Source organism: Nestor notabilis, unplaced genomic scaffold (assembly GCF_000696875.1).
Source record: "Nestor notabilis isolate BGI_N333 unplaced genomic scaffold, ASM69687v1 scaffold11350, whole genome shotgun sequence".
Taxonomy (NCBI): domain Eukaryota; kingdom Metazoa; phylum Chordata; class Aves; order Psittaciformes; family Psittacidae; genus Nestor; species Nestor notabilis.
The window spans coordinates 35,706-49,952 of NW_009911588.1; the positions used below are offsets into that span (position 1 = coordinate 35,706).

Consider the following 14,247-nt stretch of genomic DNA (forward strand, 5'->3'; position numbering starts at 1 on the left):
AAATGTTGTTAGACTGAAACAGTATGCATTTTTAATACATTCGGTAGTATTTTTCTTAGCTGAACAGAAGGTCCCTGAATACTGATTCCTTTTCCTCAGACCACCTTTATTCATAGCTTATAGATTGACTTAATTCCTGGAGCTCAGTGGTTATATACGCTCGTATGAGTTAGAACCAGGCCTGTGTTGTTTATGCTAAAGCAAATTTTGTGAAGAATTACAGGGACTGTTTTCCCCAGCTACATTGATCATATGTTACAGGTCATAACAGGTTTTATAAATAGGTAGTTTATAAATTTGGAATATTTCAGTACTACTGGTTTAAAAGGCTCACTGGATCCAATTTGGCATCTTTTCATTTGATGTTCTTATGTTGCAAGTTTAGTTTGCCCTGGAGTGCTTTGTTGAAGTACTGGAATATCTAATTATGGGTTATGATAAATGCTGTTTCACCATGTCAGACTACTGGCTTGGATTTATCTCTTTAGGTTTAGACATCTACATCTGACGGAGTCAGCCAGGGTCCCTTTATAACTAGGGAGGAGAAATTGTCCCTTTTAGCATGTGATTCATCATTGCCTTGGACTAAATGATTGACGTAGGCCAGAAAGACTGCACCCTAGATCTGTGTCCTTCTCTCCACTGATGATAGAAGAAATCCTAGAGCAGATGTGGATACGTAAGGTTACGTGAGATTTTGCCCTTGCTCTACTGCTGTTCACTGTGTCTAGACATTGCTGTATTGCTCCTCACCTTCTGAGGTCATTATACATTGTTTCTTTTAATTTTAAAGATTATTCCCAAAATTGCTATCATACTGCTTTTTTTGCTGTTGGAATTGTTTGCACTTTTGGAAGTGCCAGGTTACTTTTTCTCAGCTTTTAGCAAAGCCACGTCAGTTTTTAAGAATCCAGAAATGGTCTTTATTTCTGGATGACTTCCTCTGATTATCTAAATAAATTGCAATTGCATTGTTAAATATGTGGGAAATACCCACCATTTTTCTTTTCCTAGATGTGAAATAAGTGAATTTAAATGATTTTGAATTGTTAATATTCTGTATGCAATCTCTGCATTCTCCTAGCTACTGGCTTTTCTTTAAAGAATAGAAATTAATATAATTTTAAAAAAAAATTTCACTAGCAACTTTTCTGCAATAATAAACAAGGAAGTATGATACTCCCAAAAGAACATGTTACTAACCAGTCTGCCTTGACATACTAAGGGTAGTAACTTTGTACTTGATGCTTTATGCAGATTGTAATAATTATAGATACAAATTTGTCAAAGATAAGTTATGCTAATACTGAAAATGTACAGCAGAGTTTGAGATTACTTTCTATACTTTCTTAAAAGGGCTTGTGAAACCACTTTATGACAGAACAAGGTTTAGTGCTGTTTAAGGACTTATGAAGCTGATCTAGACAGCATTTCCTTTAAATACTGAGAATTTTTTCCTATGCTATATATTAAATATCTTCTGCAGAATTTACCTTAAGTGGGCTATGTTTATAGCAGCTATCTGCAGTGTTTTGCCACACAGATACCATTTTTTTGTATTCAAGCACAGTCACACAGGAGAACTTCCAGACAACATTAGCCACACAAACAAAATGTGAAGTTCAAAAAGGCTTTATTATTATTTAGAAAACAGAATTTCAGTAGTAGAGGAAAGACTGTTTGGTGAAGCGAGCTGGCATTGAACAGAAGCATCTGCATGTTTCTGTACAAATTTTGACATCTGTGCTTTGCCTCCATCCTTCTCAGCAAATGTTCGTATTTGCTGAAAAAGTAATTATAAGCAGCTAGGAAGAGAGAATAAAAGAGTTGATAATAGTAGTGCTCCAACTGAGGGGGTGTACCTCCTAGAAGATGATATTACATTTCAATTACATCCTACATTGCTTTGAGTAAAACCCAAAAAATCTGTTTGACAGCAAATTTGGTTTTGTACGGGAAAATACAATTTTTTTTCTCCCGCATTTAAACGTGTGTGCACATTTAAACACTTAAATAAGATTTCAAGCGCTGTGTGTCTAACATAGTATGATGTACAGTGCTTCTGCTTTTTTATACTGGATTGTTAGGCCAACTGAGATACTGCAAACAAACAGAATCAATTCTTTGGCTAGGCTATGGTGCCATGGTTATGTTAACTTTAAAAAACACATGCCTATTGACGTCAACTAGGTTCTACCCTATGGTATTTTTACCTAATTGCCTTGAGAGAGAATATTGTGTTGTTTATGTATCTCTAAGAAATGCTCTTTTAGCGCAATTACTGTAATTACCTGTTTAAAATTTATAAAGGAGCGTGTGGGCATAATGTAATATGTCATTTCCAGTTAATATCTATCTTTAATCATTTAATAACAAAATGTTATGTCTGGTTTTAAGTGTTTAATCAAGAAAGTAAAATCCTCCCTCCCAGGCTGGCATGTACACTATCTGTCAAAGGCAGAACCACCACATCTCTAGAGATTAAATAGCGAGCATCACACTGGCCCCTCATTTTTTAAAGCCCAGGTTCTTCCCGCCCATTGGTATGTAGAAAGTGTTGGTGTCTTCGTGTTGTGCAGGCAGGGGTCATAGGAGAAGTCAAGGAACAGTACAGCCTCATGCTTAGCAGAGGGCAGATAGTTATTGTAGGCCTAGTTTGGGGGAGCAGAGCTAAATGCAGATCTTGGCATCTCCCTGTCATGGCCAGTAAAGTGAGAGGCATGACTGTATGGCAAAAGTCGCCTGCACCTCTCAAATGACTGCATGCCTGAACGCCCTTTGCCGACTGTTCTGAAGAGCAGGATGTTGCTGCATGTTGTAATCCATTGTAAAGCTGGTTTTGTCACTGGATGTTTATAGTGGGCTGAGGAGTTCTTCTGGTATGTTTTAGTTTTTCTTCTCTTCCCTTCTTTGTCACCACCACATTAAGAGAACTAAAGCTACGGTATCATCTGAAGGAAAATAAGGAAACCTACATATAAGGAGAACCTCTTCATTTTCAGCAGTATTGTATAGAAACGTTGTTTCCTTTCACAAAGAAGCTATATCTAAGGACAGAAGAAATACACCATTGAAAAGGCTAATAGTTTATTTAAATAGGTTTGCTCTCAGTTTTAATAGAGTATAGTATGTCTTTTTAGTTCAGTTCATAAAATATACATGTACACTTAATATTTCATTTGATGTTTTGACTTGAGAGAATTGATACCTCTCAGGTTTCTGCAGTCTACATAACTCTGTTTACATAAGACAAATATTCTTTCTGATGCTGCTTTTGAGATAGAAATTGATACGAAGAAATCACATGTTTTTAAAAAAATGGGTAAATAGAATCAGAAAATGAAATGCTGACTGTTTCCTAATGTAAGACAGCTGACATGTGAAAGACTGAATGGTTGGTGTATACCAAGATTTTTGTCATATGCTCTGTCCCCAATCTTTAATAAGTTTGGGGGTTTTTTTCTCAGTAATGCTTATGACTTTTGTAAAAAAAAACCAAAACAAAACAAAAAAAAAACCCCAAAAAGCTTCTTAAAGGTTAAATATAATCTTGTTTGCCAATATTGAAGGGTGAAGTCAGGAATTTTAAGGGCTAATATATATTATTGAATGAAATCATTCCTTACTTCTGTTTTGCCACAATTTATCTGGAAACACAGCAAGGTCTAATTACCTAATTTGCTCTGAATAAATTCTGAGTCTGTAAACTTTAGCATATATAATCAGAGCAATCCAGTGTGGTAAGAATATTATCATAGTGTACTGAAAAATTTCTGGAAGAAAGACAAATAGTATTCAGTCCTAAGAAACATCTTTTAAGGTATATCATGTTACTTTAATGACTCCTGGGAAAAAAAAAAATGCTATTCTTTTTTTTTTCTTGACACCATCGACTGATCTTTAGGAGTGCCTATGTCTTGATGTAAAAGTACCATTCTGTTGCTGCTTTGGCACGGGCCTTGTCATATTTTTATGAATGTACAATAGAAGTGCTTTTTTTTTTTTTTTTCCTGGGAGCTGTGTTAGAACTACCTTTATAGGATGCTGAATTTGTGTGTGATTTTATATCTAGCAGCCTGAGGAACAGCCATATCTGTGTATGCTTAGTAAGCTTTATAGCATCTTTGCTCTCTGTAGAACCAGCAAAACTACTTTTTCACTGATTTTGGAAAGCATGGAAAATGTTCTTAACTTTATTTGTTGACGGTATGTTACTGCATAGTCACAATCATATAGAGATGGAATTCAACAATTAAATACCAGAACAACTAGGTTCAAATATAATTGTGTGCGCTAGATCAGTAGGTCCCAGGTATTATGCCAAATACAATTAGGAATTTTCCTTTGATGGACACACCAGATGGTAGAATCCTTTTTTGAATGTGGGTGAATCAGAGTTATCTAAACGCATTACAAACTTATTTTTGTACTTCAATCTGAAGCAATTCCTGCATAGTGTCTTTGAAAAGATTTAAATTAGATTTTCAAGGTATGGAAGAAATGACAATATGTGTTTGTTTCAGATAAAGTGTATACAATTTGATTTCAAATAGTAAGGTAATTTAAATAACAAGTTCAGATCTAGTTGCTGAAAAGTCTATTTTCAGGAGTCAGTACTCACAGTACTTTTCTGTTATTTCTAAACTTGAGTCTTCCCTTTGATGAGGTAATGTAGTCTTCTGAGATTTGCCTTAAAGTAGGATTGAAGATGCTTTCCAACTGACGTTTGTCCTGAAATACGTTTTTTCCTATCTGGTCTGTGCCATAAGTTCAGATGATTTGTTTTCTTCCCTGTAGGTATATCTCAAAGCTTTAAATCCTTCCTTCGTTCTCTACTTTTTAACAGGCAAGGTCTCCAACATGTTGCTATATACATTTATTTCAAAAATGCTTTTTGATGCATTTTTATCCCAAGGCATGTCTGTTATTTTTCCTTTGTTTTTGAAATATGTAGCTTATTTTTTCTGTTAGTGTTGAGTTTCTTCTAGTTCATGCTATAGAGAAAGCAAAGTTCAATCAACATTTACATTGCTGTAGTGTTTCTTCTGCTATGGTAGGTTTGAGTCAGGCTTTCTCTTACATATCTGGCAAATAAATGAAATGAAGAGCGGGAGTTCTCCATATAAAGAGCCTTACGAAAAGTATGGTGGCCTCATTTATAAAACCAGGAAGTGAACAATCTTTAGCCGGAACAGAGAAGCTGATTTATTAATTTATTCTGTAGATTTTATCTTGCTGTCTTCATCATATGTATTGTCCAGTCTTAAGTATCCAACTACAAAAAAACCCAGCAGTGAATGATGGAAGTGCTGACTGTTTTTATTTGGAGTAAGAATTTTTAGCGATTTGGCTTCACAAAAAATCTGACTGTGTAACATCTAGTAGAATATTCATCTGTGTTTTCAGGTGCACTACAATGTTGGCAAAAACCTGGCTGACAAAGGAAATCAGAGTGCTGCAATCAAATACTACAGAGAAGCTGTAAGGTATTAGGAATTTTACTGCTTTAATGGTCTATCGTAAAATTTCTTTCATGTTCAACATGAAGAAAATGCTTAGGTATTCATTTTCATGATCTGCAGCATTGCAGAGCTAGCCATTTGCATATAGTAATACATGTTCCATACGTAATAATCATCTCTTAAATTTTAAATTTTAGGTTGAATCCTAAATATGTACATGCCATGAACAACCTTGGAAATATTCTGAAAGAAAGAAATGAGCTCCAAGAAGCAGAGGAGTTGCTGTCTTTAGCTGTACAAATACAGTATGTTTAGAACAATGCTAAGTAGCGTTTTGCACCAACTGAGCAGAAACTATACAATCAATAGGATCTTTTGTTCTAAATGCTCAATTGTTCTCTCTCTTCTTTTTTCCCAATTTGCCCAGACCTGATTTTGCTGCTGCATGGATGAATCTAGGAATAGTACAGAACAGTTTAAGAAGGTTTGAAGAGGCAGAGCAAAGCTACTGGACAGCAATTAAACACAGGAAAAAATACCCAGATTGTTACTACAATTTAGGGCGGTTGGTAAGTGCTTCTGAATAAATTACATCTATGACAGGAAGCTCTGTGTGTGTGCATATAATATATATACATTAAAAAAAAAAAAATCTGCTGTACTGTTAAATGCTGATAGTTTAATTTGGTTTCCTTGATTTGTAGTTCAGGGTGACTGAGTATTTTTGGTAGCTTTTCCTATTGCTTTCCCAGCATACTTCCTTCCATAGCAACCTTCTGTAGTCCTACTTTTTTCATACAGAGAGGTATAATGAAAAATATAGATTGTGGTCTTTTGTTCAAAAGACCATTTCCCAATATTAGACAGTTTTCAGTTGTAAGTATATTGTCAGGTAGCAGAACTATGCCCTAAAAAAATAATTTAAATTCTTGGAAATATTTAACTAAATATTTACTTATTCTTTTGTGTAGATTTCCAGATTCTATGCTGGTTTTCTTCCCTATCTTATTGGTGCCAGAGAAAAGCAGGTTAATATTAGTATATAGCACTCTCTCTTCCATTCTAGCATAGTATTCTTTTTACATTTCACATTTTTGTCTATAAAAACAAGTTCTACTAGAATGGAATAGCTCTTTAGAACAGCTCTGTAGTGTCTTTTGTGCATGAGAGGGAAGTAAAACAAATCAGAGTGAAATTACTGGGCTTTTCTTTGTTTTTTAGTACGCAGATTTGAATCGCCATATAGATGCCTTGAATGCATGGAGGAATGCTACAGTTCTGAAACCAGAGCATAGTTTGGCTTGGAACAATATGATTATATTGCTTGATAACACAGGTATAAGCCTATTTGAATGTCTTCATGAATAATTCAGTGTATAGCAAAACTTAAAGCTTTTTCTGTATTTATCTAAAAGGAGTTCTGCCTCTTGTTTGGCTACCCAGACACCCTATAAATGGTTTTAAAGCGTCACTTGGAATCCAGCCCATAAATTGGATTTCTGATCCTTACTTGAAATGCCATCATTGTGGAAGCATGTTTGTATTGTAGACCAAACTTAACTTTTCAATCTGTGCTTTGTAGTTCTTCTGAAGGTGTTATCTGTTGAAAACAAAATGGGGGTTTTCTGTTGTCTTACTCTATGCAATTTTACATTTGCATGTGTATGATAACTGGTTTTCTTTAAAAATGCATGTAATCAGTTTGTACAATATGCATGCTTGCAGCATGAAAAGTAACAAATAAGGCTGTGTTAAAATATGCCTTTTTTATTTCCCCACACACACACTGAATGGGCTTCCAGGCAATCTAGCTCAAGCAGAAGCAGTTGGAAGAGAGGCCCTGGAATTAATACCTAATGATCATTCCCTTATGTTTTCATTGGCAAATGTACTGGGGAAATCACAAAAATATAAGGTAAGTAATGAGCTTTCTGAGTGTTGAATTTTAGGTTTGGGATTTGGTTGGGAGGTTTTCCTCTTTAAGCTCTTTAAGTTTTTTGTAGAAACTGTTTGAGGAGGTCATTGTCAACTATGACTTAGATAATGGGGTTTCAATGCCCATTTCTGTGCTAAGTTCATGCCACCTTATTTTAGATGCCTGGGTTATGAATGTTGCTGCCCTAAACTATTGTCAGTGGTCAGTGAAGAGAAATAGGCACTTAGGCACACTAGAGGGCAGTTCGGGTCTTGCATTGCTTTGCTACAGAGAGAGCAAGCCTGCTTAGATTTAGAGGTCTCATTTCAGGAGCTAAAATTAGATGTGATATGCTAGTCCGTGTGCTTTTGGTATGTAAAGGAAGCAAGGTTTACCATTACCCCATATGAATTCTAGCCTTTTGCCTCAGACGCTATCTAAAATAGAGATACGCAGACTTGCTAATTGCATATTGAGGATGGGATACCTGGGTAATTCCAGAATATTAAGAGGAAGAAGTCCATACATTGGGCACTGTATTGAACTTTCTTTTGGATGCAGTGGACCAGCTTGTGAGTGGTGTACCTCAGCATTAGCTTCTTCTATTTACAAGTAGAAAGTGTCATGGAATTGATAAGAATGAGTTGTTTTCCAAAAGGAATTGTATGAGCTGACAGTATAAATCATACACACTTAATACGTTTAGCTGTTTTAATTTACTCCATAGTCACTGATTTATGTATGTGATAGGGGCAAATTAATAATCAAGGAAGTTTTTGGTATTCATCAGAAAACCATCATTTACTGAACAATGGCTTTTGGGGGTTTTGATGGCTTTTTGATAGTGGTAATATTAGCATCACTGAAACAATATCCTCAGTATATGCAAATTAAGGAGATTTATGATGTGAAACTTCTCAGAATAGATACATTTTTCCTCCAATTACTGTGTTCACTTAAATTTCTACAGTCCTGTTCATGACATACCCACATGAGAAGCCAGGGCCTGTGACAACCCAGCACTTGCTTTACTTTGTGATAAATTACTGTTAAGACACCCATCACTGTTTCTGTAGACTGGCTGGGGTTTTTTCTGTACACTCTATTTCTTTTCTCTCTCCATCTGAGACTGTTATAAAATATATATTTTAGATTAGTTTAACAAAGTTCCAAAAGGATACAAATTAATGACCAAGATGTATAAGGGATGAGATTATAGAAGAGGTAATTGCTGAGATTATTTTGGTTAGTCGTGACTGAAAGAATAGAGGATTGTATAGTTATTCATCAAGAAGAGCATGCAGTATGACAGAATAAAGAGCATTTCTAATGAGATAAGTAGAAAAGGTAAGTTGAAAACAAGCTAGAAAACTTCTCCAGGTGTAGGAGAAACACTTCTTAGTGGATTTAAAAAATAAAAAAAGAGGTAGTGATTTTGATTGCTAACTCTGAAAGGTCATTATGCTGCAGGGGAAGTGTGTTGGGGGCGAAGTAGAAATGATAGTAGGGGGAATAAAACTTTCAAGTCAGCATCCTAAATAAAGTAAAAGGAGCAGTGGAGCCCAGGAAAGAAAGCAGGGAGTCAGTGAGTGTTTTAATAGTTCAATATGGTGTAGTAGGTTTGCACAGAGCAAAAACCTTAACTAGTCACTTGAAATCGATGAATTGTAACAGAGAGAGAAAATTAAGGGGATTGAGAAGTGGACTCACTTAGAAAAGGTTATGATCTCAGCAGCTGTATTTTGCATCACCTTGAAAGTGCAGATACAGGGGGGAAGGGGCTAAGTGGGAGAATGCTAAATGACAATTAAAATGCATAGAAAATTCAGACTTCATGTCCACCCCCTCACCATGTAAAAACAGAGAAGTGGATGACTCTTTAATAAGAGTGTTTTGAGTGTTTGGAATGGGAGGGAGGTAGGAGGGGATGAAGACTATCAAGGTGATGGAGGTAATTTTCAGAGGGCTACCTGGCTGTGTCTGGTATGTTGTATAACCTCAGGCATTTCATTTATTAGGTTACTTGTTATGTGTCTGTATAAAAGTTGTATTGGCTCTGTTGCTGTAAAGTTTGTTCTGTGTTTTTTGTTACCTCTTATTTTGAAAGACATTGAGTCGAAAAGATTATACTATGTTATGAGAGAGTTCTTTGCATTAAGCACAGAATATTCTCCTTCAGTTTCAAATACACTTCGATTTTCAGCAGAAGATGGATTTCCTAAGTGACAAAAAAAACCCACAACCCTTTATGATTTCTGTTTGTATCTGCTCATGAATGATTTATTGTTCCAGAAACAAATGCACATAAAGGATGAGCTGTTTTGGTGGTATGGTTTTGTTTTTTAATTAACATCTGTTATACTACGTTAGAGGTCTCCTTTAAATACTTGTTCTTGTCACAACGGGTGAAGAACCAAGCTATTTTTAGTTCTTTGAAAATATGGATGCTGTACTTTCGTTATGTATACGTCTATGCTTTTTCTGTAAAAAATACAATAAATTGAAACCATTCAGCATTTTTTTGTATTTGAAATAAAGCCAGACTACGATTTTGTGCTGTGGCCTTGACAGCAGATGGAATGCAGTGTGCTTACCCAAAGCCTTTGCTATGCACCGTGTGCAAGTTTCTTGGCAACACTTAAAGATTTGGCAAGATACAGCAATTTGAAATATCACTGGTGTACTGGAATGTGTATTTACTCCATATATCTACAGTAATATGAATGTGATACACCTTAAATAGCCTTTAATTGGCCAGTGTGCTTCTACTAGCTGCTGAGTAAAGTAGTGGTAATAAAAATGTTTTCAGCATGTAGTTGAAAATGCATGGTAATGGCAGCTAGCATTTAGAATCTATTTCATTAAATTTTCTGGGAGCACATTGTACATGTTGTCCCATCATGCTTCAGCAGTGAAAGCATGAGACCATACATTAGGTGGTGCTTCTTTGTGTAGGTGGCAACTTTTAGGCATAAGAGTTAATTAATTGGACAGCACATCTTTTACTTTGATTGCTGTTAACCTGCCCAGTGAAGAAAACAGAGATTTACTTGTTAGACCAAAATAATAAAATTTGTGGTGGAAAAAAAGATACAACTAATTACTGTATGCTTTCAAATGCCTGTTGATTTTAAGGCTTTGATGGTCATATGAAAAGAGGAGGATATCTTGCAACTCCACTAGACTTGCCAAATGTGACAGAGTTAAAATCATAGAATAATTTTTACTGGAAAGGACATTCAGAGGTCATCTAGTCTAACCTGACCCAAGCCAGGGCAATCTCCAGTTGAATCTTGAACATCCGTATGGATGGAGATTCTGAAACTTCTCTGGACAGCATCTTCCAGTGCTTGACGACCTTTACGTTAAGGAAAAAAAAAAAAACAAACCAGGATGTCCTGCAAAAGGATTTGTTGAGAACCCTAGGATTTGTAATCTCCTTGACCTGTGAAGATGAAGGCACTTCAGGCATCAGTCTCTCTTGGCTTGAGAGTTGCAGCCTTATTGCTGTGCGCAGCAATGCCCTGAAAGGAGCATGTTGTTTGGGTTTGAATTTGGATATACTGGGAAGCTCTTAAGTAACTCAAAAGTTAAGTGACTTAATTTTGACACATCAGAAATTTCTTGCCTCTGAGGGACCTTTACAGAGACTTATTTCATACTTCACATGAGAAGATGGTGGAACCAAAGTCTGGCTGACAGGTTTTCTTTTTCCATAGAGCCTGTGGTGTGTTTTGTAGATTTCAGCAATAAAAGCTTAGTGCAAAGGAAAACCCTTTTCCCCAGGTTATTGTTCTCACATACTTCAGACAGCAAGTATGTGCATTCAGACAGAAGCCTACCACACTGAGGTAATTTCATCTTCACATTAATTGCATTGAAACTGAATGGGCAAGTTTCCTAAAACACAGCACAGAATAGAAATCTTTGTAAAATTTGCTTCCCAAAATACATAAACTTGCATGCAAGTGAGTACATATACTTCATTTGGATTGGGGAAGGGGTATCTTTTTAAACTTCTGCAAGGAAATATGCTCTGGAACAAAAGTATATTAGCAGCTAGTTTGGGAAAATGTTTGAATTGGAGAATAAACTTAGTGGTAAATTGTTCTTTAAATATTCGGTGATGGAGCTCAGGTTTCGTAAGAAGAACTTGGATATCGACAGTCCTAAGAGTACACACTGCAAGTGGGAATCTGGAAAAGATAACTTGTGAGGAATATTTCAGTTGGCTTGATCTTTTTAAGGAACAGGCACTCAGCTAGTCTTCATTGAGAACCACACTGAAACAGGTCAGGTCCTGAGCAACCATGGCAGGGGAGCTGCAACTGTATGATCTTGAGGTCCTTTCCAATCCAAACCATTCTGCTTCTACGAGCTGTTTGAAAGGGGTTTACTGGAATGCCGCTATTTTAAATGCTAAAATCTATTTTAAAGGGAAAGACACCTAAAAGCAGTTTGGTCAGATATAGTGAATTACATTATCCTTAACTTGATTGAATTAAGTAGGGAAAACTTCAGTAGGTAACGTGTGAAAATACTGTAACCGTGGGGAGTTAAAAAAAAAAAAAAAGTAAACTGCTTTGCAAACTTCACTAGTGCTTAATAGCTGTGTGCTAAAATAACAGCAGCCTGTGAAAGCATGGCACTTGTAGGTAGCTTTATTACTGTTTTCTGGAGGCTGTAGCCACCTGAGCTACAGTATCACATGGGCTTAGAATAAATATACTGTGGTGTCACACAAATTTGGTATTTTTGAGAGGGTTTTTAATTACAATTGTTGATCAATTTTGCAATATTTTATATACTACAGGAGTAGACTGTCCTGTTGACTTCTTGTTCTAAATTATTCAGGAATCTGAAGCTTTGTTTCTGAAGGCAATTAAAGCCAATCCAAATGCTGCCAGTTATCATGGTAATTTGGGTAAGAGCCTTTCTAACTCTTATCAGCTGTATTGTTTGTTTGCTTCATATTCATTGTGTTTTAAAAGAAAAAGCAATCTTTTGAGCCTTCTTCCTGCTGGGCAGATTTCTATTTCACTTCCTAGAAAAACTGCCAGCCAGAAGAACAGGGTATTAAACCATAAAAGCTGTCACACGATATGACAGATCAAGAGGGCTGCACAATCCAGCCCAGAGGTAGCTGCACTTCAGTGTCTGCAAATTGGTTCACTTATGCTATGCTTGTAACCCGCAATGAGCTCACCAGATAAGAGCTGCCATTTATGGCTGCAGTGTAATTCATTCCTTCCATCATTCCCATGCCAGTTCTGCTCCCAGGCTTTGCTCCTTGGTTGGCAACAGAACAAGCGGCTACTGTGCCACCAGCCAGCAAGAGACCCTCACTGGAAAACAAATGCTTTAATGTTGTTTTCCAAGTGATTGGCAAGATTGCACATTATTCAACAATATTGCTAATGAAATTCCTCATTGATGTTCCAGCTGTGCTTTATCATCGCTGGGGAAATCTTGACTTGGCAAAGAAGCACTACGAGGTCTCTCTGAAGCTTGATCCTATGGCACCCGGGACCAAGGAAAACTACAACCTCCTAAGAAGAAAACTGGAGCAGTTGCAAAAGAAAGGCGGTGCCTGATGTTTCTATTCAGGTTGTCCGTGCATGCTGTTCACAATTCACATTACATGGGTATTTTTGCCCATGTAAAGGATTCAGTTGTTATTTCTCAAAAATAATACCACCACCAGCACTGCACACTTGGATGTCCAATTATGCCCTCCTACAGATTCTAAAATTTCAGCATGAGGGTTTATTTTATTTTTACTCTTGAACTGCTTTTAAAGTCCCTTAGAACATTTTTTTAGGTATATGAAAGCAACGCAGATGGAATTTCACAGCTTTCACTTATAATTTGATATCTTCATCTGACTATTCTATGACTTTTTAGTAGCAGGATGAATACCAAAAGGTAGTTTTACTTCTGAAAGTGATTCTTTAAAAAGTGCAAATTCCTGTTTAAATACGTATCTTTTCAACTGTGAAGAATATCTGTCCACTTTGGTTTTATTACTTCCTTCTACTGCTAGTCCTGCAGAGCTAGTAGAAGAATGGATTCTGTCCAGCACATCAGTCTACTCATGTAATTTGAGTTATGCACTTGTTCTTGTGCCAGGCTCCACCCTGTGAAGTGTCGGATTTGTAGAGGAGTAAATGAGGACAAGGATTTGAGCATAAATGTTTGTCAGACAGTGCACTGCTGAGGTACGCCTGAGTGAAGAAAATACTCTTAGATTAAGATGGCAGATTTTAGCAAGCAGCAAAAGGAAAAGTGTGAGGCAATAGAGAAGTCAGCTAGAGTTTCTGTCCTTGCAGACAGCCTCATCTAACATTGACAGCTTGGGCGAGTCAAAATTGCTTTAGCCTCTGCTGCAGGTCAGTGGTCTAAATATAATACAGCATCTATAGGAGCTAATTCCTGTGTTCTCAGGCATTTCAGTGCTTTCTGGTTAAGGACACTACACCTTTCAGTTCCTATACTGTTGGTGAATAAGGAGGGAGTTTATGTGCAAAAGTAACTGGGCAGAGGACCTGACTTTGGCTGTTGATGTTTTAACTGGAAGGAACTCAACTTCACCTCAGTCTCCTGTGGCTCGTGTTTACTGAAGTGTCAGTTAAATAAGCATAAACTGATCACATTGATGTGGGATGATTCAGAGATGGGATACATTGATATGATGTTGCTTCTCTAAATGGGCTATGTTTTAATACATGTTTAAACTCTGGCTGTCCAGAGTTGTTTGTCTTGTGCTAATATTTACATTCCTAGTCACGTTTATTTGCTGTTTCCTTGGCATATAAGATTGGAAGATTGCTATTGGATGTAAAAACTGAGGAACTTTACCTCTCTTTCCAT

At 36.6% G+C, this 14,247-nt stretch overlaps 1 protein-coding gene across 1 annotated transcript in view; it reads left to right on the forward strand.

The window, feature by feature from the left end:
* The window catches only part of TMTC4 (transmembrane and tetratricopeptide repeat containing 4), a 46,885-nt gene extending 33,914 nt beyond the window's left edge, over window positions 1-12,971 (forward strand). The window contains exons 11-17 of the mRNA XM_010015550.1: window positions 5,407-5,486; window positions 5,660-5,767; window positions 5,890-6,031; window positions 6,684-6,798; window positions 7,265-7,377; window positions 12,232-12,301; window positions 12,820-12,971. Coding sequence (XP_010013852.1) covers window positions 5,407-5,486; window positions 5,660-5,767; window positions 5,890-6,031; window positions 6,684-6,798; window positions 7,265-7,377; window positions 12,232-12,301; window positions 12,820-12,971 — 780 coding nt within the window. The remainder of the gene's footprint in view (window positions 1-5,406; window positions 5,487-5,659; window positions 5,768-5,889; window positions 6,032-6,683; window positions 6,799-7,264; window positions 7,378-12,231; window positions 12,302-12,819) is intronic.
* Window positions 12,972-14,247: the final 1,276 nt, after the last annotated feature.